The sequence below is a fragment of the Canis aureus genome, chromosome 37, assembly GCF_053574225.1.
Source record: "Canis aureus isolate CA01 chromosome 37, VMU_Caureus_v.1.0, whole genome shotgun sequence".
Taxonomy (NCBI): Eukaryota; Metazoa; Chordata; class Mammalia; order Carnivora; family Canidae; genus Canis; species Canis aureus.
Genome location: NC_135647.1, coordinates 22679206 through 22706258, shown reverse-complemented (window position 1 = coordinate 22706258; position 27053 = coordinate 22679206). Strand labels below are relative to the sequence as shown.

The following is a 27053-nucleotide window of genomic DNA, read 5'->3' as shown; positions in this document are numbered from 1 at the left end:
TCCACGGGTAGAGTAATATGCTTTATTTAATTAAAATAGATTAAAAAACAGACTGTGTAAAAGAATTAGGATTCTCAATAATTTACTATTATTTACATTAGCAAATGTTGGTCGTTAGTAGACACCGTGAGGAGAGAAGCACACAGAGCCCAGACCCGCGGCGCCCGCACCCCAGGGGCAAAGGGGGGCTCGGTGCCTTCCTGACGACCCCCTCCTTGCAGGTCGACGTGGCGATGACGTCACTGAGGGCTCGGTAAGCAGCTCGGACAGCCTTGGGGGGTGGGGGACAGCTCTGTCCCCAGGCTGAAGAGCTGAAGACTTGCTGGCAGGCCAGGCGGGAACTCTTCCTCCTGAGGAGAACCAGCGCCTCCCAGTCCCGCTCACGGGCACCCGATGGGCCACGCCGTCTGTCTGCGGAGCCAACACGGTTCTCCACGAAGCTTCTGTGAAGAGCCCTCGGGCTGACACAGATCCCGCAGCTTCCGGGGAGAAGATGAAAGACAGAAATGCAAGCCACACGTCCCGGTTCCGGGGACGTCCTGGATTAGCTAACACCCCCGCCTGCCACCGGGGCTCGGCGACTTGTGGTGCGAGGCGGTGGCGGGCGGCGGGGGAGGCCGTGGGCCACTGCGCCAGGCGAGGGCTCCCCCCGGAGGCCCGGCCGTCTGGCGTCCCACGTCCTGAGGCACTTGGGCTCCCCGTCACCCGGGTGGGGAGCGGGTCCGGGCGTGCAGAGACCGGGAGGGACGAGAGCCCTCAGAAGCAGCAGGCTCGGTGACCGGCTGCCACTTGCGGGCGACCTGGGGTCGGGCCTCCTTCCCGAAGGCCCCCCGGCCCGGCAGGCCCCGCAGAGCCGCCCCGACCCGGGCCTGTGCCGCCGGCAGTGGGGGGCCGGGGGCGCCCAGCGGAGACTCAGTCCAGAATGTCCGTCTCGAAGGGGACCAGGTGGTAATAGGACAGGTTGGTGACGTAGGCTGCTGGGTCGTCGCCATCCTCGAGCTCGGAACTGAACTCCCCGCCACTCTCAAACCTGCAACAGAAACGTCCAGAGGTGAGCGCTGGGGCCCCCCCGAAGTGGAGAGAAGGGCGGGAGGTCGCGGCAGGAGGGCGCCGAGGGGTCAGTGCCCAGCGCCGTGGAAGGGCCTCAACGAAGCTCCTCCCGCTGCCCAGGCTCGCGCCACCCGTGGGCACCGTCTTCTCAGTGCTGGGGGCGTGGGGAGCAGCAGGGTCACTAACCCCCAGCGGGCACTTCTCCAAAGACTATCACGGCTCTGGAGCCGCTGCCTTACAGGCTGTCCGCGCTCACCGTCTTCCCTGCGCTTTCCTTCACCCACGCACCCCACGACGGTTCTTTTTCTCTCTCTGGGGATCGCTGTGTCGAGCTCCGGGGACGCGCAGTGAGCAAGGCAGGGGACCGTCTGCGGGGCGGGAGCCCCCCACGTGCTGGCCCGCAGGCCGCCGCCCGGACCAGTGAGGAAAGCCCCCGAGGCCACAAGCTCGCGCCAACCGCATCTGTGGCACGTGTGCCCTGGAGGCTAGGGGGACGGGGAGCTGGGGCGGGGATGCAGGGGGCCCGGCAGGGGGAGGGCTCCCGCTGGACGGGGTGGGGGACGGGTGGTCCGTGGGGGGGGCAGGAAGTGCCAGGAAGGATATGTGCTCCAGGCACAAGGTGACGGACGCCTCCTGAACTCACTCCCCAGTGAACCCAAACCATTTCCACTCCTGTCTCACCCAGACACGGCCTGGGAAGCTAGAAAAGACACACAAGTGCCTGAAGGACATTCTCCCCAGAAAGGGGAGCGGAGATGCTGCTTGTGCTTTTCCCACTTTCCTCAACTAAGGATCAGCCCAGACTAAGCGGGCAGCGCGGAGGTGGGCGGAGGGAGGCCGTCCGGGGGCGGGAAGGGCCCTGGGAGCCCGCAGCGCACTCCTGTCCCTGCGCCGTCCTGGCCTCGCTGACTAGCAGGGCCGAGGGGGCTCCACCGGGAAGGTTCTGGGGTGACCAGGAAGGAGGACCGTGAACTGAGCAGGGGAGCGCCAGCGACTGCTCCGCCTGGGCCAGGGGGCCGCGTGGGGGCAGAGGAGAGGCCCAGCCCCTGCACACAGGGCCCACCGGCCTGGGCGGCAGCCTGGGGACAGACGGGCCCGAGGGGGGCACACTTCCTCTCAGTCTCGCTTAAAAGTGGAGGAGAGGTTGGAAATCAGACAGAAAAGGTGCAGAGGCACGTTTTCCTCTCTGTCCACAGTGAGGAGGGGGTGGCGATGTGTGGGGCCTGCCCTCATCCATCACAGGGCCAGGGGAGGGGCAGGGGTAGGGATACAGGCAAGGGTAGGGACAGGGGCAGGAGTAGGGGTAGGGGTGGAGGCAAGGGTAGGGGCAGGGGTAGGGGTAGAAGCAGGGCCAGGGGCAGGGCCGGCTCTTCCTCCTCGTACCACCTGCCCTGGGAGCCCTGGGAGCCCAAGGCTGGGGAGAAGGAGCCCTAGGCCCGGGCACAGGGTGCGCAGCCTCTGAGGCAGCAGGTGCACGGAGGTAAGACCAGCCCCCCGACTTCATTACAGGGCGTGCGGTCTCCTCCCCAAAACCACCGTTGGCAAGGTCCAAGAGGCCTCTCAGATGCAGGGGAGGTCAAGCAGGGCCTGCGTGCCTGCCTCCTCTGCAGAACTCCTCGCAGCCCAACCTCCTGCAAACGTGGCCTGGGGCAGGATGGCCTCTGAGGCCCCTGCCGACAAGAAAGCTGCCCTGGGATACTGCGGAGTGAGAGCCAGGACCCGCAGGACCCTCAGGATGAGGGGGCCCCCACCTGTCCCTCCCCCATCGAGGCAACCCCTCACCAGAAGCTCGTCCAATGAAGCTGAAGCATCTGTCCTCAGGTCGTGCACCTGATGCGCAGCCATCTGGGCCCTGGTGCCCGCCCCGCGCCAGCCCGCAGCTCAACCAGTGAGCTCTCTGCACAGGCCTATGGTGGGTGGATGCCGTGGCTGTCACGGCAGGGCACGCCAGGGACAAGGCCATTTCAGAGGGGGCCATCCCCGGCAGCCTGAGCAGCATATCCTCTAACCCAAGCGCTTCATGACCTGTGTCGTGAGGGAGCCTGTCCTCGTGCGTGTTTATCTGCAGCTCGGGGTAGGCGGGGGGACAGGACGGGAACTCCAAGGCCCTGGATCCCGGGCTGGACTGCTCATGGGCCCACGGGGAGACGCTGGGCACCCAGCGCTGCCTGCAGGCCCAGGCATCCCACCGTCCCCATCTGAGATGTTTACGGTGACCCAGGAGAGCACGTGGGGCCCCACTGCGAGGAGAAGAGAAGCCAGGAGATGCTAAATCACTTCCTGGAGCTCGTAGAACCAGGGAGAGCCCTGGGGTGGGCCCCGCCAGGTGGCAGAAGCCAAGCTGTCGTGTCCTCCCAAGCTGCCGCCTGCCAGGTCCCAAGGACCTGACGGAGAGTGCACCCAGGAGGCTGGGCCTCCCAGGGACCCCAGGTGTTGGGCTTTCCTACAGCACTTGTCATGGTTAGGAGTTCTGTCTCTCATCAGAGGAAGGTGGTCTTCGGCTTTCCCGCCTTCACCAATCAGTCACATCCTCCCTCCCCTCAGAGCAGGCCCGGCAGGGTCAGGCTCCCTCCAGCCCGGAGCCAGAGAGACGCCCCCTCAGAGCCTGGAGAACCTCCAGCCCTGTGATGTGAAGCCATGCAGGTGACACTTCTCCCTGCAGAAGGCCAGGCCCTTGGAGCGAGGAGGCTTACGGCCCCCGCACCTCCCCACTGCCCAGCACAGCCCAGCCCTGGACACCTGGCAACTTCCCCTGTGTGCTGCCTCACAGCCAGCCACCTGGTCACGGATCACAAGGTCTACGAACCAAGCCCTCGCCGTCTTCTGGAAAAGGCAAATGCTTTAAATAAGTATCCAGGGATCCCTGGGGGGCTCAGTGGTTGAGTCTGCCTTCGGCCCGGGGCGTGATCCTGGGGGCCCGGGATCGAGTCCCGCATCGGGCTCCCTGCATGGAGCCTGCTTCTCCCTCCGCCTGTGTCTCTGCCTCTCTCTGTGCGTCTCTCGTGAATAAATACATAAAATCTTTAATAAATAAATGAATAAATATCCAAATAGAGGTAGGATGGCTCCGTGTTTCTGGCCATACCTACTTCGTCTAGAGCTGTCTGGGCAGTGAGCTCCAGTGTCTGGCGCCGGCTGGCAGTCCCTGGATCCCTTCTATAAAGCCATATTCAAATCCATGCACTTACAAATGCTCTGTTGGGTCCACACCCAGGTGCTGGTCTTTTCCGTTTGGTATACTGTGGTCGATAACGATGGTTTCCGTGTTTGCTAAGCAAAATCCGTTGGACCTCATGATTTCTGAAAAATGAAAGCAACAAAATAAAGATTCGAGATGGGCCAGATTTTGAGCTTTTGGGCTTATGCCCATCTCCCTACTTCCCCTTCCATCTACTGCCCCAAGTTCTCCCCCACACCCCAAGAGGACGCTCTGTACCCAGGCCCATTCTGGAACTCGGCCACATGACGCCAACCTCCACAGGAGCCCCACCTAAGGACCCTGTGCAAGCCAGAGGCACATCCCTCCCCTCCCCCCAGTGGGTTAAAGCCGGGTTAGACAGAGTGCTGAGCTCACGTCCACCGGTCTGGGTCCATCACACGCTGCCGTAACGCTTTGCACAGGCTACCCCATCTTCCCTGTGCTTGAGACGGGGATGGCACCGGCCACCAGCCTGGCTCGCTATGAGGGGCAACTGAGATCAGGATGCACTTTAAACCAAATGGGCAGGGGCACGTGGGGGGCTCGGCAGCTGAGCACCTGCCTTGGGCTCAGGTTGTGTATCCTGGAGTCCCGGGATCGAGTCCCGGGATCGAGTCCCACATCGGGCTCCCCGCAGGGACCCTGCTTCTTCCTCTGCCTGCGTCTCTGCCTCTCTCTCTTGTCGCTCATGAATAAATAAATCATTAAAAAAATGTTTTAAACCAGTACGCACAAATTTTGGTAATTTAAAAAGGCCAGCAAAAAAAAAAAAAAAGCGTCTTTGTAGTCTACACCAGCTGCGTGGGGTTAGCTTCAGAGGGTGGAAGTCTGGTACTTAGGCAGCACCGGGAGAGGAGAAGACAGGCCGCCATGGCCCAGGCTGGGAGCCCGGACGCCGCAGCCCGGCCCAACCAAGCGCTGCACGATCTCGGGACTCTGTATCCTCAACTGGAGGACTTCAGAACAGTATTGGGTGATCTCCAAGGATCCCTTCCACTCCAGACTCCCATGGACTTCTGGATTCCATCACACCATCTGGTCCATTAAGGATAAGGAGCCCATGTGGCTTGACTGACTTCTAATGTCTGCTGTAGCTTTTATTTATATTTCCCCAGGGAGTGTGTTTCTGTCACTTTGGTAGATTAAATGCACTGCGAGAACTGAGCTGCTGCCCGTGACCAGTTCTTGGTGTTGGAGGTCTCCGGCCCTCTGAGAGGCTGCCTCAGCCCCTAACCGCAGCTCCTAGCTGGCCCTTGCCGGTCCTCTCCCATCACGCTTACCTCACCTTCCAAAACATGCTTAAAGTCAACTCCAAATTTCCGGGGCATTCTCAAATCCAAAGGATCATCCTCTTCCCATTCAGGGCCTCACAAACAGAAACACACAGCTCAGGCCAGCTCTCCGCTCCTCCCGGCCCGGCCCAGGCGGCGGAACACCCGTCCCTGCCCACCGTCTCCAGGGCATCTGCCACGGGAGTCGGGGGGATTGTTTGCTTTTCTCTTTTTTCTTACATCTTATCATTATACTAGATTATTTTATTCCCATGCGTGGCTGTGCTTTTCTCCCAAGTATGACTGTAACTTCCTGTTTATTTTTAATCTTCCCAGCTACCTGGTTCTCAGTTGGTCGAATCTCACTCCACGCCAAGAGAAGTAGGGAAACTACACAAAAACGAAGGAAGAGAAAGAGAAGATTTCCTCCTCACCCCCACAGGGAAAAACACTCTTCAGCAGTCAGATCGGCCAAGTAATTGCTACGACTCCACTTGACTCTCTGCAGAAGTGACACCTCCCGTCTCCTTGGTCCTTTGAAGCCCAGCAGGGTTAGTCGCACCATGGGTGGCATCCGCACGTGGCTCTTCCCTGCCCTCCCCACCCCTGCGGGCTGAAGCCCACCCGGAGCCCCCCCTGCCCTCCCCTGTAGGGCCTGAAGTCATGAGCCGGGGTTGGGGGGGGGGACCAGAACTGTGCACAGTCAGTGCTTGGAACCCTGGGGGTCAACGACATTCCTACGTGTGAGAAGATGTTTACCCAAGTCTGCGGGGACAGACTCCGGAGATGACTGCATCGTAATAAGAAAGACCAAGATTCCCCCGCCTCGCGAATCAAAACGTGCAACAGCACAGAACCACTTTCTGTATTACTTTTCACTAACTCTGCCTCAAATGTGTCTGTCTCAGACGCACAGGAGACCCCAGCCTGCTGACAGCCTCTAGCCCTGTCTCCCACCCCTTTGCTAAGGGACTTTGGAGGGGAAAATCCCACATGTGAAAACAAATGTCAGTGCAGCACATTTCTTTCTCTTTCTCTCTCTTTTTTTAAAAGATTTTATTTATTTATTTGCGAGACAGCGAGAGCGGAGAGGGAGACGCAGACCCCCTGCCGAGCTGGGCGCCCGATGGAGGGCTCCATCCCAGGACCCCGGGATCAGGACTGAGCCAGAGGGAGGCAGACGCTGCACCGTCCGAGCCTCCCAGGTGCCCCGTTTCTGGATGCAAAAAAAAAATCTATCTTAAACATGACATCTGAAGGTCTGAGAAATGGGAGTCTTTACCAGCCCCCCCAAAAACAGATTTGTAACAAATCACTCCTTAACGTCCCTTGCAAAGAAACCTCTGTTCACAATCGTGTGGTTTAACTGTTTGAAAGGCCAGCTGTAAACTCCAGCTCTGCTACTCGTGCCCGGGAGCAGGTTCCCGCTTGCTCACTTTGTTCATCTGTGCAATGGGCATGAGGTACCCAGCCTAAAAGCACAGGTGGCGATGAAACGAGCGGGCATTTGTAAAGAACGTAACGAGGTGGGGCTCTGGGTAAACGCCAGGGACGCCTCTGTTGTCGCCAGCACCTCGTGTCTGCCGGGCCACGCAGACAGAACTGAAGAAACTGTTAGGGTTACAGGGTGTGCTCAGCTCTGCAGCGTCTCTTCCAGCCTGCACAGAATGCGGATGTCCCAGAAGTCCGCTTAGCACCTGTAGCAAAAGCCAGTGGCCCGGGGACTTGTTTTAATCCCCTCCGTGACTGTTCCATGAAGCAGCTCGCTTTCAAGCTGCTTCCCTGCGTTCACATTGTTGTCACACGCGGAGCTCTGCTTCGCCGTTTCTGGACTATTTTGAGCTGATTTTCAATTTCAGAAAAGTCACCCAAACGGCACAGAGCTGTGCCGTGTCCGTCGGCCCCTGCTGGCGATGCCGACACTGCCCGTAACTGGGGTGCAGGGATCAGAGCTGGATCTGGCCACATACCTCCTGCACTCGGGCATCGCAGCCCCTTCCACTCCTGTCCCTTCCTTCTGTTCCAGGGTCCCTGTTGCGTGCGTTGCCGCGGCCTCGTTTCGTGCAAGCCCTGGTGGTCCCTTGGTCTCTCCTCCTCTCTCATGAAACGGGCTGGGGAGTGACTGTCCGTAGTCCCACCGCGTGTCTGACGCATCCCCTCCCCGCATCCGTCAGGGGCTGTGTGACGTCAACAGGCCTTGCTCCTGGGATGTCCCTCAGCATCACTTGCATGAGGAGCGTCACCATGTTTACGACTCTTTGCAGTGAACGAGTTATCTCGGGGGAGATGCACTGAGGCTGTGCAAAATCTGTTCCTCCTCACACTTTTCCCGCTCATCTTAGCCTCTACCAAAGGCTCCTTCCCGCAACAATGACAGTTGGCGTTTGAACAAACCAGGTTTGAACTCCATAGGTTCACTTCTATGTGGATTTTTGGGGGAGAAATACAGTACAGTACTATAAACGTATTTCCTCCTCCTTAGATTGTCATAATAACATTTTCTTTTCTCTAGCTTACTTGTGTAAGAATATAGCATCTAGTGGATATAACATGCAAAATATTTGTCGATCAACTGTTTATGCTGTTGGTAAGGCTTCTGATCAATAAATAGTAGGCTACGATAGTTGAGCTTTGGAGGAGTCAGCATTGTACATGGATTTTTCTTAAAGGTTTTATTTATTTATTCATGAGAGACACAGAGAGAGAGGTAGAGACACAGGCAGAGGGAGGAGCAGGCTCCATGCAGGGAGCTCGATGCGGGACTCGATCCCAGGACCCCGGGAGCATGACCTGAGCCGAAGGCAGACACTCACCGCTGAGCCCCCCAGGTGCCCTGTACATGGATTTTTGACTGTGCAAGGGGTAGAAACCCCTAACCCCTGTGTTCAAAGGTCAACTGCACTACAGTGGTGTGTGCTTGGTGATGATTTTTCTTTTCTTTCTTTTTTGCTGCAGCCGTGTTTTCATGTGCCCCATAGGCCATCATCATTCCTTCAGTTCCGTAATTCCTATGTTCTTTTTCTGCAGACATTAGCTCAGTCCTGAAAGCATTCGCACTGTAGCTTCCCTCTGTCCAAATCCTCTTTCCCATCACATTTTCAGTGTAGCCCAGCGATAGAACAGAACCCAAAGCACTGCCTTTTTATTAACTGGTGACCTGGACTAACCACGTACGGTAAAAATTAAGGTTGAGATTGTACAGATGCTTGGTGAATAAAATATGAAATTAGAATTCATTTCCAGCCTGTCCCCCCCCTCAAAAAAAATCTGAATAATTAGATTTGGGGAGTATATGTTGATTACATCAAGTAGGTGGATCACGACTGGGGTTTATGCTTCCCTTTTTTTTTTTTCTTTGAGATTTTACTTATTTATTCATGAGAGACACAGAGAGAAGCAGAGACCCAGACAGAGGGAGAAGCAGGCTCCATGCAGGGAGCCTGATGTGGGACTCGACCCCAGGACCCCAGGGTCATGCCCTGGGCCGAAGGCAGGCACCAAACCGCTGAGCCCCCCAGGTGCTCCTTTATGCTTTCTTTCAAGCATAGACCCGGCCACCGTGTAGAAAACTATGTGTAAGTTTTTCTGATTCCATAAACACTTATTCTCAGGGGAGGAAGCCTGTGTAAGGCTGCCCCCGCTTCCCCAGGAGGCTTCAGAATCTCCCTGGCAGCGGCCCCAGGATGTGGCTGGTGCCTGGCGCCACCTAGCGGAGCCCGGGCCACCCCGCCCCTCTGCGTGTGCAAGGAGCGGCTGTGCTTTCAGAGCCTCTGTGCACGCCTGGGTGCAAAGAGACACCCGGGACAGCCTAGGTCAGCAGCTGTCCCCCACGGTGCCACATCAGCGGCCCAAGAAGGCATTAAGAAATCTGAGAGCGGGGAGGAGGAAGGCGGGGAGCTGCAGGCCGAGGCGCTGCCCTAGGGAGTGCATTTAGCAGGACAGGCCGGGTGGGCAGGGTCTGTGCGATCAGATCAGCAGAAGGAAGTGGGGCCCACAGCCCAGCAAAACCCCAGCAGGGGGATGCTGAGGGCCTGGAGCAGAGGGCCTGTGCTATGACAGGTGACAGCATCAAACAGCTAGAGCGACCCACACTCTGGCATCTGGCATGCCCGGAACGACCAGAGCCCGCGGCTGTTATCATGAACGTAAGGTTTCGAGAAGATGAGTGAGTCCAGGGAGTCGGAGTCCCGGGATGCCCGGGCTCAGCATTCAGGGTCTGTCCTGGGGCAGGGGGAAGGCTGAGGGGAGGCGCGTGGATGCTTCCGGGGGCGGGGGGCGCTCTCCAGGGCCTGATGCTCTGAGCCCGGGGGTCCCCGAATCTGTGAACACCCATGAAGGGGAACAAGACTAAATAACATGGCTTGTCCATGGTAGACCAGTTCTCCAAAGGGATGTTAGTGCCATTGTAGACACAGGTTTCACCAAAAAGTAGTTTGGAATTGACCATGGTTCATCGTCTCAATATATTTATTTCGTCACTCAGTGAATAAGGAAAGTGTATCTCATGTCCCGGGGGAAATGCCCCCTCCCCGCCTGCACATCTGCACACTCAGGTAGCGGGAGGGCCGCTAGGCCTGGAGCAAACACGGGAAGGCTGGAAGCTTCCAAGGAAGAAGCCTCGGACTTGGTGCCCAAGCGACCAGGGTGGCTGAAGAGGAGAAGCTCCGGGAGACAGAGAATCTCAGGTCTGGACGTGGGGGAGAGGCTTCTCCCCGCATCCCCCCTTGGGAAGAATGCGGGGCCCCTGGCCTCTGAGGGGATGCTTGAGGCTTTCAGCAACCCACCTGCACTAGGTGTTCACAGACCCCGTCGTAAGGCAGCTCTGGTCGTTGCGCAGCGCGCCGTGCGGAGCCAGAGTCGCTGCAGCCACTGCCACCCACGGCAGCGTCCCTGCAAGCCAAAACCTGTCCTCAGCCCTCACGAACGGACCCAGAGAATGCGCTTCAAAGCTCACATGAGATGCTACAATTATCCCTGTGAAATCTCCCCTCATTATTTTCAGCCCTTTCGGATAAACATGGGTCGTGCGTTCATCCAAGCCACAGGTCAAAACAGCACAGCGGACAGAGGGCTGGGAACGTTCCAGGTTGCTGCGCTCCAGGAATTAATCAGCAGCAACCCCACGCAGCCTGGGTCCGTCCTCGTGCTTGGGGCCCTCAGGGTCAACCCAAAGCAAGGGTTCAGCTCCTGTCGCCAACGCAAGGCCCCCAAACAGTTCTGTTGCTCTTTGCTCTCCTATGTGCTCAAAACAGAAAGAAATAAAGCAAAACAGAGACACCAGTGCTGGGACGCTCCTGCTCAGGACCAAAGAACAGAGACTTGCCCAGGCTTTAGGTGACAGCATGGAAAACCCACCAGCACTGATAATTAAGGTCCTAGACCTGCATCCTATAAGACTGGAGTCAACAGACAGCCAACCAGGATAAATGGCACCATTTCTCCTATAAAGAGGGTTCTGGATCCTAGGTGCCAGCGAAGGAGGGATGCCCAAACACCCCTGTTTTTCTTCCTAAGAACACACAGGAAGCCATGTGGGGTGGACATCAGATGTAGCAGGCCCCAACAAACCAAGGCCTGACAGCCATCCTGCCCACACGCAGTCATGTCTAAATATGCTTCCCATTGCACGCCCCCACAACTTGCCCCTCTCTCCACCTGTCCCCGCACGCAATTAGGAATCTCATCCCTGCTGTGGCACGTAGCTCAGCAAGTACACTTTTCTACCAGGGATGTCACTGCCACCATCCCGACCTGTTGTCCGTCTCCCCATCAATGCCTTCCTCGGATGCAGCTCTGGGCTCGGACGTGCTCTCCTCTGCTGATGTTCTGCATCACCGTCCTGGGTCTCCCTCCTGCCCTGTCCCTTCTGCTCTCCTCCTTCCTCTGCTCAGAAATAGAACACTGGACGCAGGTCCCTCCCCGCCCCCTACAGATCAAGGCCCTCCTTTGGCCCAGCTCTATGTCCTCTTACAGCCGCCTTTTCTCCCTTTGCGCCGGCCACACCCCTGCAAGACCTCCTCTCACGCCGCCCCTCGGACCAAGCCACGCCGACTCTCCACTGCCTGGGGGAGCCCCGTGTCTGAAACTCCTGGGATGGAGCGTTTTCACCCAAACAGTAAAAGTCCAGTTTTTGAACAACACGTGCAACCAGACGTGGGAAGCTACCGAACAGGGCGAAGTGGCAGCGCGCCCTCCCTTCGCACCTACCGCCCAGCTGGGCCCCGCAGCTCCCCTCGGCTGCCTCCGCTCTTACTGCCACCGCCACTCGCCTCCTCGGTGCTTGAAGGCATGGTCCAGCGCCAGCGCCGGTGACATCCGAACCGCGCTCCCCGGCCTGTCCTGGGGCCCTAGAGCCGCATTCACTGCGGCTGTTTCGTGAACTATCTTATTTAGTGGGATAGACAGCTGATGGCAGTAGTTCGCCTCCGAATGCCTCATTAATGTTTTCATCATTACACGATTCCTTTTTTTTTTTTTAAAGATTTCATATATTTATTCATGAGAGACGCACAGAGAGAGAGGCAGAGACAGAGGCAGAGGGAGAAGCAGGCTCCACGCCGGGAGCCCGATGTGGGACCTGATCCCAGGACCCCGGGGTCACGCCCTGAGCCCGAAGGCAGATGTTGAGGCTCAACCACTGAGCCACCAAGCGTCCCCCATTATACCATTTCTTAAGGAGGTTCCCATTCATAGACCAAGTTACTCGCTTTGGAAACTGGAAAAGTGCAAACTCCAGGCAGGTGGGTAGAAAACACAGTTTCATAAAATCAGGTAACAGCCTCCACCCACTCTTATCATTCTTCTGGATCGTCTTTCCAGATCCCAAGGGTAGAAAGTGTGCCCAGCCATGAGACGGTGAACTGGAAAACCATTACCGACAGCAGCCCTGAGCCCCCACGCCTCCCCTGCAGCTCTTACCTGAGATTTTCACCGGACTCTGAAAGCTGGGTTGAATTTTATGTACGTTGTCATTTTTTAACACCTGATCCAAAGGAGATCGTTCAAAGAAGGTGAGCACAACTTCTGACCTAGAATACTGGGAAGGAGTGCATTAGTTACTAAAACCAATCGTCCTTCGAGGGGCCCTGGTCTGATCCTAATGCCCCCCTCCCCCACTGTTCAGACGCTCCTTGGAACCGACCACATCGATGAGGCCGTATTCCATTTACGAATGGCCTCACGTGGCAAAAATGCAAGGCCCCAGGGCCAGACAGGATGGAGTTACTGGAAGCAACGATGAGTTCCTCTGAGCACTTGGTACGCGCCAGTGTTTTGCACACATGTCCCTTCCCCTTACAATAAACCGAGTGCGCTGACTTTCCCCAGGCACAGCGGAGGAAACGGACGTCCCGGGACTCAGGCAGGGCCCAAGTCCACTCCAGGTTCTTAATCACTCCTCCACACAAAGCTGGCAAACTTCATTTAAAGGCCGTCTGCTGGTGTGGATGCTAGCCCTCTCCTTGGCTCCCATCCACCTTCTTCCAAAACACTCTCTGCAAGACTGGTGGGCTTCGGAACGGAGGCAAGGACGCAAAGACCAGGCCGTGGAGGGACCATGTCTCTTCCTACTCAATACCCCCTTGGCCCCTTACTTTCACTTCTTAGCAAGGAGAAAACAATAGGGCCATGAGACCCCGAGACCCCGCAGAGGCCTTCCTTCTCCCGGTCACAGCCGCCCCTCCCTGTGGTCTGATACCTCCAGGCAGGGGGCAGGCAGTTAAGCGGGCAAGCGAGCAAGCGGGTCGGTTACTGGGAAGCTGGCAGATGCGTCCCCAGCTCCACTCCCAGCCCAGCCCAGATCTTACTTACTTTGCACGGCATGCTTATGATGGTCTTGAGCAACTTCTCCACCTCGTTAAGCCTGGTCTCTATATCGTGGGCATCCTTTATGGCAACCAGTCCTAGAATTGAGACAGAAATGCCTAAAGTCCAAGAACCAGACCAGGAAACGTGCTCCTACGTTGAACACAGAGCAGCAGACATCGCAGTGACAAGGAGGCTGCTGCCCGGGTCACCCTCCACCAGATGCCCGGGAGTATTTACACAGCTCTCCCTGAAAGCCCAGCTCTCAACCTCATTCCAAGTTTCAGTGACCTAATGAATGACTCACATGTGTGCTGGGGTGGACGACGTCCACCCACAAGGAGAAGTCTGGCAGCCGGGGGACGGTGGGATGAGTGGGAAGGTAGGCGGAGGCCAGGGATCAAAGTCTGGGCCAGCCCCGGAGGCCCCCGGGCGAGGCCACAGCCTGGCCAGGGAGCTGCGGCCAGGGGAGGCTGCCCAGGACCTGCCCAGCCCCAACCACGCAAGGGGAGGGGGGCTTGCCTGGCTGGCCTCGGCTGACCTCCCCCCAGGGCCTATGCACATGGAGGCCGTGTTCAGACAGGTCATGTAAATGCTGCATTTGGAAGAGGAAAAAGGCCGACCTTTACCCAGAAAACTGCCAAAGTGGGTATGACTCACAGCACTTTCTAGGAATCTGAACAACGACCTGCATTACGGGTAAGGGGGTCCTGAGCGGCCCCTAGGAAGTGTAGCCTGGTGTTTGTAGGATGCTACAGCCGGCAGCCCGGGCCAGGTGTGCCTCCCCTCCGCAGCGTGAGGAACGCAAGTTTTCCCAGTGGGTTTCTACACAGCGACTTCTCGGGCTGCAGGAATGACATTCCCACGGACACTGGCCTCTTCGCCATCCTCGGTGGGACCCAGCAACACGGTCCCCAAGAGCCACGACCAAACCAGATGCTGGAATCAGCCCGGAACCAGCATCAGTTGCTGAGTTTAAGTTTTTCAGGTCTGGTTTGGTTTGGTTTTGCAGGAGAAAGGCTTGCTTTTCAGGCAATTCATTGATTGAGACGACATAAGTAATGCAATTAATTTCCTAAATGACGTTAATTGAAATAAGAGGCCCAGAACATAGAGTCCAAGGAGCCGGGGCCCCCCAAACATAGGGCCAGGGCATGTCTGACAGCCTGGGCTGTAGCAGGGGATCCTTCACACCGGCCTACATCCGGGACAACTTCTAGGGAGTTGTTCCCTCACCTTCCTACAGCACCGGCCACCTCGGTGTCCGAGCGGCTGTCTGGTCCTGTCCCCTCTCAGCCACGCAGGCCCGGGAGGCCAGCCAGCTGCTATTCAGGGGGCAGGAGCCCTAAGGTGGCTGGGGGGCCGTGGCTCGCCTGCTGAGAAGCCTGGGGCCTCTGTCCACACAGCCCAGGGACACACCCCAGCGTGACACCCCCCCAGTCACCCCCGCAGTCACAGGGACTGGGCCTTCTCCACGCTCTCCCCTCTTCCTCGGGTCACCAGGCCCCACCACGCCACCCTGCACAGTGTGCGAAGCAGAGAGAAGGAAGAAAATAGTGCCAGATTCTCAGGATGCTTCTTCCCCAGGCCCCAAATCCCTTGCTCGGACACACACACGCACACATGCACATGCACACGCACTCTATGCTGCCCTCTGCACCAAAATGCTTTCACCATCTGCTTCCTACAGGGGCGTCTACACAGGAAAAGGGGAGTCTACACAGCAAAACCCTCCAAAACATCGTTTTCAAAGAGGGAACAATTTATTTAATCATCCCCACCGAGTGCTTCTTGATTCTAGAATGAACAAAACTATTATTAAAGTTCAACTTTCATTACCTCTAGGATACAGGTTTTAAATCAATCACGTTTATGACACAGTGATTGCGTTTTTTTTTTTATTGCGTTTTTATATTCTGTAAGCACATTTGTAGGAAAATTCGCCTCTTGGATGGTCAGTGCATGCAGCGTATCTACACCCGCTTTCTAGTAAATAAAGCATGATTTAATGACCTTAAGTTATAGAGAGGTTTATAATTCATGCATTTTTGTCTTAGCGACATATTTTTGGTTACGTCTTTAATTAACGTTCAGCCCGTAGTTGGGTTCCTAACTTCAAACTTACATATACAGTTGGTTAAATACATTCTGCTATATATTAATTTTTTTTAGGATGGCTTGATTTAGCGAATAAAACATGGAACACCTAGTGAAATATGAATTTCGGATAAATAGTGAGTAATGCAATAGTATCATGGGTAGACTTCTACTAAAAAAAATCATTTGCCGTTTATCTGAAATTCAAACTGAACTTGGTGTTCTATATTTTATCTGGCAACCCTATCTTCCTGGTAGGGTATTCTATTTTCTGGAATGAAGCAGAAAAGGGCAAGGAGTACCCCCCACCCCCGATTGGCCCCAGCGCACCTCACAGCTCTGTGCCCTGCGACCCCCCATACCCTCGTGCCGATCTCCAAGGTCCACGTGACCCAAACACAACCCCCCGACCTTGCCCCAGCTCCAGGCTCACATGTGGGGACACCCCACCCACCCCTTAAGGGGTGCACCCATGCCACCTGTTCTGTGAAACCCTGACCACATCAGACGGCGGAACCCCAGCTGCCTCTGGACTCCCAGAGATCTCTCCAGACCCCTGCAGCATTCACCGCTCAGCACTGCGACTGCCCCTGCACCTCCGGGTCTCCCCAAGTCCCCCACAAGACAGCCGAGGGGAGCAGGTGCCGCGGCTCGTCTTCCCGCCTCATCCGTCAGCACAGGGCCCAACACTCGCAAGGGGGTCCTTGTTCGTCGGCTGCTTGTTGGCCGAGGCGGGTGGCCCGGGGAGCCCGGAGTCCAGCCGCAGCCGCAGCCGCCCCCCGCGGGTGGCCCATCGTGCACGGGCAGGACCGCGCTCGTGCTCCTGGGCTCCACGCTCGCCCGGCCGCCTGGGGCACGGGCCTCGCAGGACAGCGGCCGGCGGCACCGTGGAGGCGAGCAGGGCCAGCTGCCCCCGCCACCTGCCTGCACACCCCTTAGCCACAGCCAGACGCTGCTCCTTGGAAACGTGGACACGCCTCAGAACAGAAGGGGGCCGAGGAAACTTCACCAGGCCAAGGAAGCTGCTGGAATCACTCACTGCGAGGACAGAAATGACAGATGATTACCTTTCAGCGGGGGCACACACTATCATTTGCTCCAGCTTCCCCGGTGGCGACCGAGCTGGCAATGTGGATCGGCTTGCTTGCTTTCTTTTTTTTTTTTTTTTTTTAAGATTTTATTTATTTATTCCTGAGAGACACAGAGAGAGAGAGACAGAGACAGAGACACAGAGAGAGACAGAGGCAGAGGGAGCAGCAAGCTCCATGAAGGGAGCCCAACGTGGACTCAATCCCGGGTCCCTAGGATCACCCCTGGGCTGAAGGAGGCGCTAAACCACTGCCCCCTCCCCCGGGCTGCCCTGGATCGGCTTTCTTAAGGTGTGGTCCCCCTTTTCTGGGGGAAGGCATCTATGAGGCACCAAGCAGCACAGGCCTCTCGCCCCGCAAGGGCCTCAGCCAATAAAAGGCTGAGAGAGTCAGGGAATGACGGATCCAGCTGAACGCTGTGAACCCCCTCCTGGCAGCCAGCCCCCCAACGCCCTCTGCGCAGGGATGAAGCGCTCTCACCTCTCCAAGCATCTCCCTGCAGCCTGGCCCACCCGCCTCTCCCTTCTTCCCGGCGCCCTGGACATCCTCCTTCTCAACTGTTTCCAAAGTGCCTCCCATCAGATGGCGGGTGCCTTAAATGTGTTAGGAAAATATTCTTCAGGAAGACCGACCCCAAAACGGCCACAGTGCATATATGAAAGAAATCTCCATTTCAAAATTTCATACTCACTGGGGTTCCTCCCTCCAGATTTCTCAGTTTCACAATGGGTGGAAAATCTAAACACCTGCTGCGACACCCCAAATTATCCTAAGTTCTCAAGATGCAACAGCAGCTGAAAGGTGAAGTCGTGAGCAGGATGCACACGTGGGACACTGGGTTACTTTTCAGGGGCAGGTGGCAGGAAGCGAGCCCATGGAGGACTGTCACCCTACACGCGTCATGTGCCCGGGGGTCTCCTCCGACCCTATCTGCTTTATCTTGCCTTTGTGACCAAGCAGCTTTGGTCTTTAATGGCTGGTAAAGCTTTTCCAAATAGCAACTGTGCACGGTAGATAACTATTTGAAACCTTATTTTCAAAAACAGGCTTCCATGCAATAACGTAAATACTTTTGGCTTTTATGTTCTAAATATTGTGGAGGGAACGAGATTCCACGTCAGGACAGGGATGCTAATAACAGAAACTGCAGGCGGGCAATGCTGGCGATCTCACGCGGCCGTGGGTTAGGAGACGGTCACCGCAGACGTGGCCAGCAGGGGATGCTAGTGCTCCGTGGAAGCCGCGGGGACCGCCTGCTGCAGCCCGGAGGGAGGCCTGTCCACCCGCACGTCTTGTTAACAAGTGGACTCCCAAGACTTCACAACCCCCCGGGGAATTTTTCTAATTTCTGATAAAAGCATAGTCACTAATATAACCTCCGTTTGTAAAATTCCTCTTCCACCCTGGTTTGTGGGGTGGAGGTTTTACCCAGAGCGGCCTCGAACAATTAAGGATCTGGATCCCAAAGACCCGTATACATGAACGTATATAAAATCACAGTGCGCCGGTTTAAACATAACGGGGAGCCAAAGATTGATTAGCCATGGGCAGCCAGGGTGCCCTTTTCTATCTATACTAGTTTAGCATCAAAAATTAGGAACCTGGGACGCCCGGGGTGGCTCAGGGGTTGAGCATCTGCCTTTGGCCCAGGGTGTGTTCCTGGAGACCTGGGATCGAGTCCCCCATTGGGCTCCCTGCATGGAGCCTGCTTCTCCCTCTGCCTGTATCTCTGCCTCTCCCCCCCCCCCCGCCCCGTGTCTCTCATGAATAAACTAGTAAAATCTTTTTTTAAAAAATTAGGAACCCCAAATGTGAGTCTGTGATTTTCAGGATTAGCTTCCTTATGCAAACATAAACACCCGACTTATTCCTGGAACCCAAACTGAACATGCTGGAGTCAGCACAAAGGCTTATCAGTGGGAGGAGAAGGTGAACAAACCAGTTTCCTAAGCTCAGAAACCCTGGGTACAAAGTCCCACATTTTCAGTAAATGGAGGCCTTGGGATGAACACCTCTGGGACCTGCGCCAGGCCTCCCCTGCAGCTCGCCTCAGCATGCTGGAATCACACCTCAGTGCCTTCTCCCGTCATTCCAGAAATAAAGACAAGGTGCCTCTTGGATCCACTGGGAAGGAAGAGTGTCCTTTTGAAAGCACATTAAGAAGTGCCCATTACCCCAGGAACACGAGTGTCTTGAAGGACACTCACCCCATAGGGCCCTAGGGAAATTTTCTGTAAAGCAAACTTTCAAATGGAGTCAAATAATAAATTACATTTAAAGAGTTCCTTTTCCATTTAATAAATGTGTCCATCAACACACTAAACAGCAAGGCAGATGGCTTGGGTGGGGTGAGGAGAGCAGGGTCATCCTGCATGCATAAGACATATGTGTTCTTGGGCAGCCTGGGTGGCCCAGCGGTTAGCGCTGCCTTTGGCCCAGGGCGTGATCCTGGAGACCCGGGATCGAATCCCACGTCGGGCTCCCGGTGCATGGAGCCTGCTTCTCCCTCTGCCTGTGTCTCTGCCTCTCTCTCTCTCTCTCTTTGTGTCTCTCATGAATAAATAAGTACAATCTCAAAAAAAAAAAAAAAAGACGTACGTGTTCTTTAAGGGTGGCGTGTGGCAAGAATTTTAGAAGCAGAATACTTTAAATCTTCTAGGGACGTTTTCAACGCTGATTTCCTATGTACCTGTTTCCTAAACAGGTAGTCGACATTCAAGAAGTGGAGAGGAAGAAGTGATCTTCCTTGGAGCGTACCCTAGCTGGTCACCCTGCGCACACCTAAGCATCCCAGTGGGAGTCCTAAGTCCCCGGGAGCCCACGGTTACTCGACTCTGTGCGGGTCTCCCGGTTCCCATGTGTGTGGCCTCACACAGCATTTCTGGAAGGACAGAAACCCTGTCTGCCCCTCGCTCCCGGCTGCTGGTGGTGCCCAGCGGGTTCCCCGTCCGTGTCCACGAGGCTGCCCTCGTCTGGCGATGCTCACACCTGGCGGGAGGAGGTGGGGATGCTGCTGGCGGTTAAGCTCTCCTCTGCATCTTTCCGAGAATGAAAAGCGGGGCAGAGGAAGGAGGAGGAGGACACAGAAGAGGCTTCCCTGTGGATCCAAGTACTTCCCCGAGGATCCGAGGAGGGGCTGAGAAAGGATCCTCCTTTCCCTGCTTCCTCCTGCACCTGCGAGGTGCTCCCTTGAACCACGTGCTCTCGTATGGGCAGGAGAGAGCGGGAGCCGGGCTCCAACGCACTGGCCTGGACGGCGCCCCTCCCGGGCCCCTCCTGGGCCCCTCTTCCCGGTGCCTCTTCATTATGCTCTCCCCATAAAAGCCCGATTCCCTTACTGAGCTTCCCACTTAGTGCATGTCAGAAGCCACTCGTCAGCTAGTCTGTCTTCAAACATCAAAGGTATTTAGGCCACACCATCCTCGCAAAACAGGAAGCACGCGTTCCCCCACTCATCCTCAGCTACCCGCCGATCCTGCTCTGCGCCCAGCGCCCTACTACGTGGCGGGGGTACCGAGGCGGGCAAGACGGGCAGGACCCCCGGCTCCCCAGAGCTTTCCTGCTAGCCGGGACGATGGACATGTGGCAAACGCTGGCCACAAAGAGTAGGGTGTCACCTGGGCGGGGGGCGGGGGGTAGGAAGACTCACAGCGGGGGACCACCCTCTCCAGGGTCGGCGGCCTGAAGGGTGAGCAGACACAGGGGGGCAGGCAGGGAGGAGAGCGACAGGCAGTAGAGTTAGGACGTGCGTAGGCCCTGAGGAGGCCAGATGGTGAGGATTGAACGAGCAGGGCCTGGCAACCCGCGTTAAGGGCTTCGCCGCGTCGGCTCCGGTCACAAGAACTCCACCCACTTGGCAGTTGTACTTCTCATAGTGATACATACACCTGCCCCGAGATTCCACAGCGCCTGCCCGTTGGGACATTGCCCCCGGAGCACAGTCCCCAAGCCTGATTCACGTCAAGCACCAAATCCTAGTTTCTGGATCAATAAGGCCACAGGCTCCGTCTGCAGGGGTCCCGCAGAGGTAACGGTGGCGAGCCCCTCTGTGGGCTCTCTCTTTAGCCTGGGCAGGGGCTATCACCACCCCTGCCTCCTAGGGACACCAGGATGGGGGGCCACCAGGAAGAGGATGCCATCAGGAGCAGCTGGTGGGGCGCTGGACCAATGAGCGCCCACCTGGATGGCTCTCGGTGGGGACGCTGCGTGTTCCGGAACAAAGGACAAAAGCTCTGGGGTCCTCCGTCCAAGGCCGGCAGCTCTCACAGAGAAGAGGCTTCCCTGTGGATCCAAGTACTTCTCCAAGGATCCAAGGGGTGTCCAGCATGGTTCTGGGTACCCGGTGGCTGTCACTGCCTGGGTCCTCCTGCAGCCCTGCCCGCGATACCATCATGCGATTTCATCAATCATGCACCCATGGCTCAGGGGACCAAGCAACTGCCTGAAGTCACTGCTCTAGCAGCAGGGGACAGAGCCAGGGGCATCTGAATGCTCACCTGTCTGCTTCCAAAGACCATGCCTTCAACCTCTCGGCCTGAGCCTCTCGCACGGGGACCGTGCATTACCCCCCAGGGAGTCACTACCCCTCCCGCCTGCACCCTGTATCCCCAATCTTGCAGGGCCTTGGGGATTTTCTTCCCCAGGAAGCAGGATGGGCTTCTAGTGGGGTTAAGACACTGTCTGTAAAAGTTTTAACCACGCTGTTCCTACCCTGGGCCCTCCCTACCCTCTGTCCAATTACTGCTCCTACGATTTTTCCTGCTGATTCTAAGTTGCATATCAGCAAAGGGTGATTAAGATGTTTTGTTCTTAATACAAATATGAAAACTCGCCAGTATAAATTAGCCGAAGGGCTAAGTGGCTCTGTTCACAGTCATGACTCAGTGTAGGGGGTGGGGTAAGGAGGGTGGACAGGAGGCATCTGGGTGGAGGACAACGTCAGACAGCACGTGTGTCTGTGCTGGGGCGCAACACCACTGCGCTGCCACCGCAGTGGGAGGCCTCAGTTTGGCAGAAGAGAATGGCGCGCAGGCCCCTCGCCCCACCCACCAAGGAGAGGACAACGCCCGGGGAGCTGCTCAGGGCACGGACACGGGGACCAGTCTTCAGTGATGACAACCCAAAGTGTCCAGTGGATGCCTACTGTCACCCAAGGAAAGTAAAAGTGAGCACAAATAGCAATAAAAAGCGATTTCAGTGAACCAGCAACGCCAACCCTGGTGAGGACGCGCATTTCAGCCTGCTGTGTCCGGCACTCGGTCCCCAGGACGCCACAGAGGGCAGCCTGTGGCCGAGACCACTTGGGCAAAGTGCATGCGGGGTTCACGCTCACTACCGGCCAGACCTCACTCTCCAGAACGCCACCCCCACCCCCACTCCAGAGCTTTGCTGAGAAGTGGCAAACGATCAAATCCCCATAGTTTCACCAACTTTTGTGCATGGCGCGGTCACCTTCCACCGGCGCTTGGCAGCTTCCCTCTCCTTGACCCTTCACAATGCAGAAACACCTTCTGCCTTTTAGAGGAGTGTTTGTCAAACAGCAGAGAAACATGAGGCCCAGGCTTGTTTTAAAATGGAAGGGGACCTGGGTCCCTGTGGGCCAGCCCGGGGGCAGCCAGGGGCCACCAGGAGGCTCACCAGGCTGTCTGCCGAGAAGCAGGCCAAGCGTCTCCTTGGGAATGCGGTGGAAAGTAACTGTGACCTAGAAGCGACCTCCCTAACCACCGATGTAAGTCTCTGACCGGCTCCTTCTCTAGCTGCGAGGTTAGGTCGGGTCACTCGGGGCCCACGGCTGCTTCTGGGATCTGATGGGACAGGATCGCAGGCCCAAGAGCCCATTGAGCCGCGTGGCCACTTGCAGAGAAAGGAGGGGGCCCTGGAGCACCGGGCGGCAGCAGGGTGCACCTCTGGGAAGGGGACGCAGCAGAGGGCAGAGAGAAGGGCAGGCCCCGGGGAGGGGGACACGTGGCACTGGGCCGGGCCGCCCGGGGCCTGGGAAAGCTCTCTGGTGCACACGCCGCGTACGAGAGGCGATCCAAAACTACACCTGTGAGTCAAACCCCCTGAGAAGTGGAAGCTGCCCGCCAGAAGGGGCGGGAGGCCCTCCCGAGGAGCACTGCACAGTGTTGGGGGGGGTGGGGGCGTGTCAGAGCCAAACAGGACACAGGACGCGGCAAGAGACGGCCTGCTGCCCCGGACCCCAGTGGCAGCCGATCGTTTCCCAGCCACTCTCACCGGGAGAGTGGGCCCAGCCGCTCTGCAGTTTATCTTCCCACATTACAGGGTGTTCTCTCCTCTAGTGCTGGGAAGGGAACAGACTCCTCCCCTGCGGCCCCTGAGAGACCGAGTGGGCAGGCTGAGGGAGCACGGGGGGGGGGGGGGGGGGGGCGTGGAGCTGGGCACGTGCATCTGCGTCCAGCCCTTTCCGATACTACCCTGGGTGCCTTGACTCTGCTCCCCAGAAGCTCAACTCGAAGAGCGTGGATGAGCACGCAGCTAGGCGGACGTCCTCAGTGACAGGGATGACACGGACCTGTATGATAACACATGCCCGGGCCCTCAGTGATGGGCCTTACTTGGAGAAAATGCTGGAATGCTTCATTCCAGCTGAGTCCCGCTACTGGCCCTCCCGCCGGCGCCCGCATGCTCCCGGTGAGGGGCAGGTTCCACTTCTCAGGCTGAAAGCTGCAGACTGGTCCCGACACCCCTTGCCCCCCACATCTGGGCTGTCAGTAAATGTCTTGCCTTTCCCTGCCAGACACATCAGGGTTTGGCCACTTCTCATACCTGCAGCTGCACCTGGCACGACAGCCTAGCACCTGGCCCTACCCCCATCTCCTGGCCTCCCCTTTGCCCCACTCCAGTCTTTCTCAGCACAGAAGCCAGAGTACACTCAGACCTGCCCACTCCCTCTGGCCTGATCACCTACTCCCCGCATCCCTCCCCCTGCTCCAGCCAGGATGGCCTCCTCCTCACTACTGGAAGCCGCCGGTCCTAGGTATTGATAAAGCGGCTTGTTCTCTCCCTTCCTTCAGGTCTGGACTCAAATCACTTCCTTTGGGACTTTCTGGAGAACCCTATTGGAGGAAAGTTAACTCCTCCCCCTAGAAGTCATAGCCCCTCTCCTTGTTTACGTTTTTCCTTCTGAATACTTATCGCTGTCTGATGTATTATTTATTTATCTTGTTGATCGGTGGATTTCTCCTCATCATGATAGGAGAATGAGGACAGGGGCTCTTTTGGTCTCTTCTGATCACTGCTGGGTCCCCACCACCTAGAATGATGATGCCTGGCACATAGCCGGCATTCAGCAGACACTCGCTGAATGAATCAATGTGAAACTGAAATGCTGGATCTCACAGTAATTAAGAATCAAAGATCACTGACTACTTTGGAAATAGAATCTCTTGCTGGTAACGTGGATGGCTCAGACTTCACAAGGCCTGACACTGGTGCTATAAAAACAAAACAAAATCAAAATTGTCAAAGAGCCCCAGTCAATCAGAGATTCTGCATGTCTGCTTTAATGTGCAAACCTTCCCAAATGTCAGAGACGGAACAGGCAGGAGACCGTGAGCGTGGTCAGGAAACCCTGAACCACGTAAGTATCATGTAGAGGGAATTCAGGCTAAAGACTCAGCCCCACTGGTGTGGGGTGTAGAAAAACCAAAAGGAACCCTTTGGTTACCCCCAATATAACATCCACGATATCCACAGGAACCAGCCGTCTCCATCTCCTTGGGCTGGGGCACGAGAAAGGCTGGGGTGGGTGCTTCAGATCCAGAGGAAGAAGGGGGTGAGGTAGGAAGCTGAGATTCCAAGAAAAAAGGACGGGGGACATAGCAGGACAAGTCCTGAGGTCAGCCCTGCCCAGGAGAAGGCCAGGAAGGTAAGTGAGTGAGCACTGTCCCTCCACGCGTGGAAGGCTTGATGTGCCTTTACACGTGTGCTGCTGTGAAATGTTCAAGGCCCATCAACGGTTGCGGAGTCTAACACCACAGCGGGTGTGCAAAAGGGAGAAAAAAGCACAATCTCTCCACATAAACATTCTTCCTCACTGCAATACTTGGGAGACTAAGGAAAAGGGCTCAGCACCCCCTTGATGGCAGGCAGATTCCAAAATGCAAGCCGGGGCCAAGGCTTTCACCCCGCGAGACGGTTCACTCAGACACGTATAAGAGCTACCAGCCTGCTGCCAGCCTGAGCGCTGAAACCCAGAGCTGCTCACAAAGCTCGTTAATAAGAGTGGAGAGCGCACATCTAGCCCAGCCCAGAAGTAGTTCAATAAATTTCCAGCCAGAGAATCTGATGGGGTATTATACTGAGAAAACCTGGCAGTCCCCGTACAACACACGCATCCGGTTGCCTTTTGTATTTACACGTGTTTATCCAGACCGTCTTTTAATGCAAATAATAAATCAGCATGGAAATAAAGTAGACTCTTCTCCTACGTTACTATTAGATATGTGACTCCGTGAACAATTTCCCTGGACTTCAAAGAACCTAAGAAAGAAAAAGGGCTTCCCCTGGGATTGTACAACAAAACTCAAGTGGTGCTGGGGGGGAGGGGGGTGCAGTACCAGCGCGCCACCGTGCAAAGAATCAAAGACCCGGATAAAGAATTAAGGGCAGCCCTTCCTCTGGTCCCAGGTCCCCATGTCCTCCCCTCCAGGGGGTGCTGGGCCAGCCCTCACGGAGGTCTCTGTGAGCAGGACTCCAGCCCAGGCAAAGAGGGCCAACAGTTGCAGCACAGAGCCTGATCCACCCACCCAACCACTGGTCTTCTCCTAAGCACCTCCACCACCCCCTACCTCCCCCAGCAGCACAGCCAACACCCAGTACAGTCTCTCCCTCCTTGGGACACTTGAGCAGCTATCCTACCCCGCTGAGTCTTCTTTTCTCCCTGGGAATCCCCCTCCTCCTAAACCTTCCCTCACTTGTAAGCACTCCACTCCTCACGGACACTCTCCGTGTCTACACTTCAGGAACCCAGAACTGACCCAGCACATCCAGCACGCGCACAGAGGGGTCAGAGCCAGGGCGTGTGCAAGGCAGGTCCAGCGCCTGTCACTCAGCACCCTCCTGCCCCAGGCAAGTCGTTCTCACTACCAGATCCCAGGGCCTCCTCCTCCTCCACACTGGCCACAAGCCCTGCCGGAAGCAGCTGATGCCGAGGGTGACAATAACAGCTAGCATGCAGGGAGGACCTACTATGGCCACACACTATGCAAGGCATTTTCATCCTCAACAACAACAACAACAACAACAACAAAACAAAGTAGGAATAGTACTGTTACAGGGGAGGAGCCCAGTTCCAGCCAGCTGGCCTGCCTGGGGCGACAGCGGAGCTGTGCCACCTGACCCCAGTGCGACCTGGCAAGGGGAGGGGAGGGGAGGTCACCTGCCCTGCCAGCTTGCAGGGGCTCTAATTTGTTAATGGCCAGTCTCATTGCAGCAAGGATGTAAGTCGCCGCGTCAGCTGTTTCTTCATCTAAGCTCCCCTTTGTGGGCATTCATTGGTTAAAAAGAAAAATAAAATAAAGAAAGTACAACATACACACCCAAACAGCAAACCCAAGGAAAACTGCTGCCCCGCTTGGAATAATACTAAGCCATCTCCAGAATGGCAGAGAACGTGAGCATCTGGGGAGCCAGGAGAAGCGCGAAAGGCAGGCCCTGTGGCTCGGGGCTTTCAAACTTGCTGGCTTTGGGAGCCTTTCCAAAGGCCGCGTCTGCCAGAGGATGTGTCATGAGAACTGGGCTAATTACCCACAGGATTCAGACACGGGGGCGGGGCAGTCAGCAGGGGACGGAGGGGTTATCTTTAGGACCTGGGGGCAGAGCAGCAGCTGAGGAGACTAGTTTCCAGCAGCCTGAGCTTCAGTAGAGGCCCCGGAGGCCGCGCGACCCGCTTGGAAGACGGGGAAGGACGGCCCAGGTGAAGCGCGTGGTCAGAGCGCAGGTGCCGCACCTGGTGAGGGCGGGGAGGCTGCTCGGGGCCCCGCAGGCTTCCCGGGCCCCTTCCCCCCTGGGGGTCCCCAGGAGCCGGGGCATCCTCGTCCCGGGGAAGGTGGGGGGACCCGAGGCGCAGCCCTTCCAGGGGCGCACTCCCAGGGCGGACCCCCCTGCCCTGGGCCGGCCAACGACGGGGCCCCGGGGCCGGTCTGGGAGTCGCCGGAGCGCCCGGAGCCCCGGAGCCGGCCCCTCCGCGCGCGCGTCCCCGACCCGACCCGGCCCGACCGGCCCCACCTTGGCGCAGCGGCGCGCGCGCTAGCTCGGGCCGGTCCTCGGGGAAGGCGTCGCGGAGGCGCTGCCACAGGCGGCCCAGGTCGGCGAGGCTGCGGTGCAGGTACAGCACGCTGCGGTCCGACCACTCGGTGCGGATCTCGAAGAAGTCCTCCTCGTCGCCGCGCCGGCCCACGATGAGCCTGCGGACGCCGTTCACCCAGCAGCCGCGCACGAACATGTTCACGAGCGACGTGCCCTCGAACACCGCCGAGGCCATGCCGCGCCGCGCATGCCCCCGCCGCCCCCGCCGCCCCCGCC

The 27053-nt window shown here is 57.1% G+C and overlaps 1 protein-coding gene across 3 annotated transcripts; it reads right to left on the bottom strand.

Moving 5' to 3' along the window:
- PXDC1 (PX domain containing 1) lies at positions 1 to 27047 on the bottom strand. 3 transcript variants are annotated; one of them, XM_077886468.1, is made up of 6 exons: positions 26757 to 27047; positions 13330 to 13421; positions 12439 to 12556; positions 4239 to 4350; positions 2833 to 2957; positions 1 to 1030 (listed from the first exon to the last, which is right to left on the bottom strand). In XM_077886468.1, the coding sequence occupies exons 1-6, from the start codon at positions 27010 to 27012 to the stop codon at positions 702 to 704; spliced, it is 1032 nt and encodes a 343-aa protein (XP_077742594.1). In that variant the 5' UTR covers positions 27013 to 27047; the 3' UTR covers positions 1 to 701. The 3 variants fall into 3 exon arrangements, with proteins under 3 accessions (XP_077742594.1, XP_077742595.1, XP_077742596.1); XM_077886469.1 differs by lacking the exon at positions 2833 to 2957 and having other exon boundaries at positions 770 to 1030; positions 26757 to 27038; XM_077886470.1 differs by lacking the exons at positions 1 to 1030; positions 2833 to 2957 and adding an exon at positions 2971 to 3873 and having other exon boundaries at positions 26757 to 27043.
- Positions 27048 to 27053: the final 6 nt, after the last annotated feature.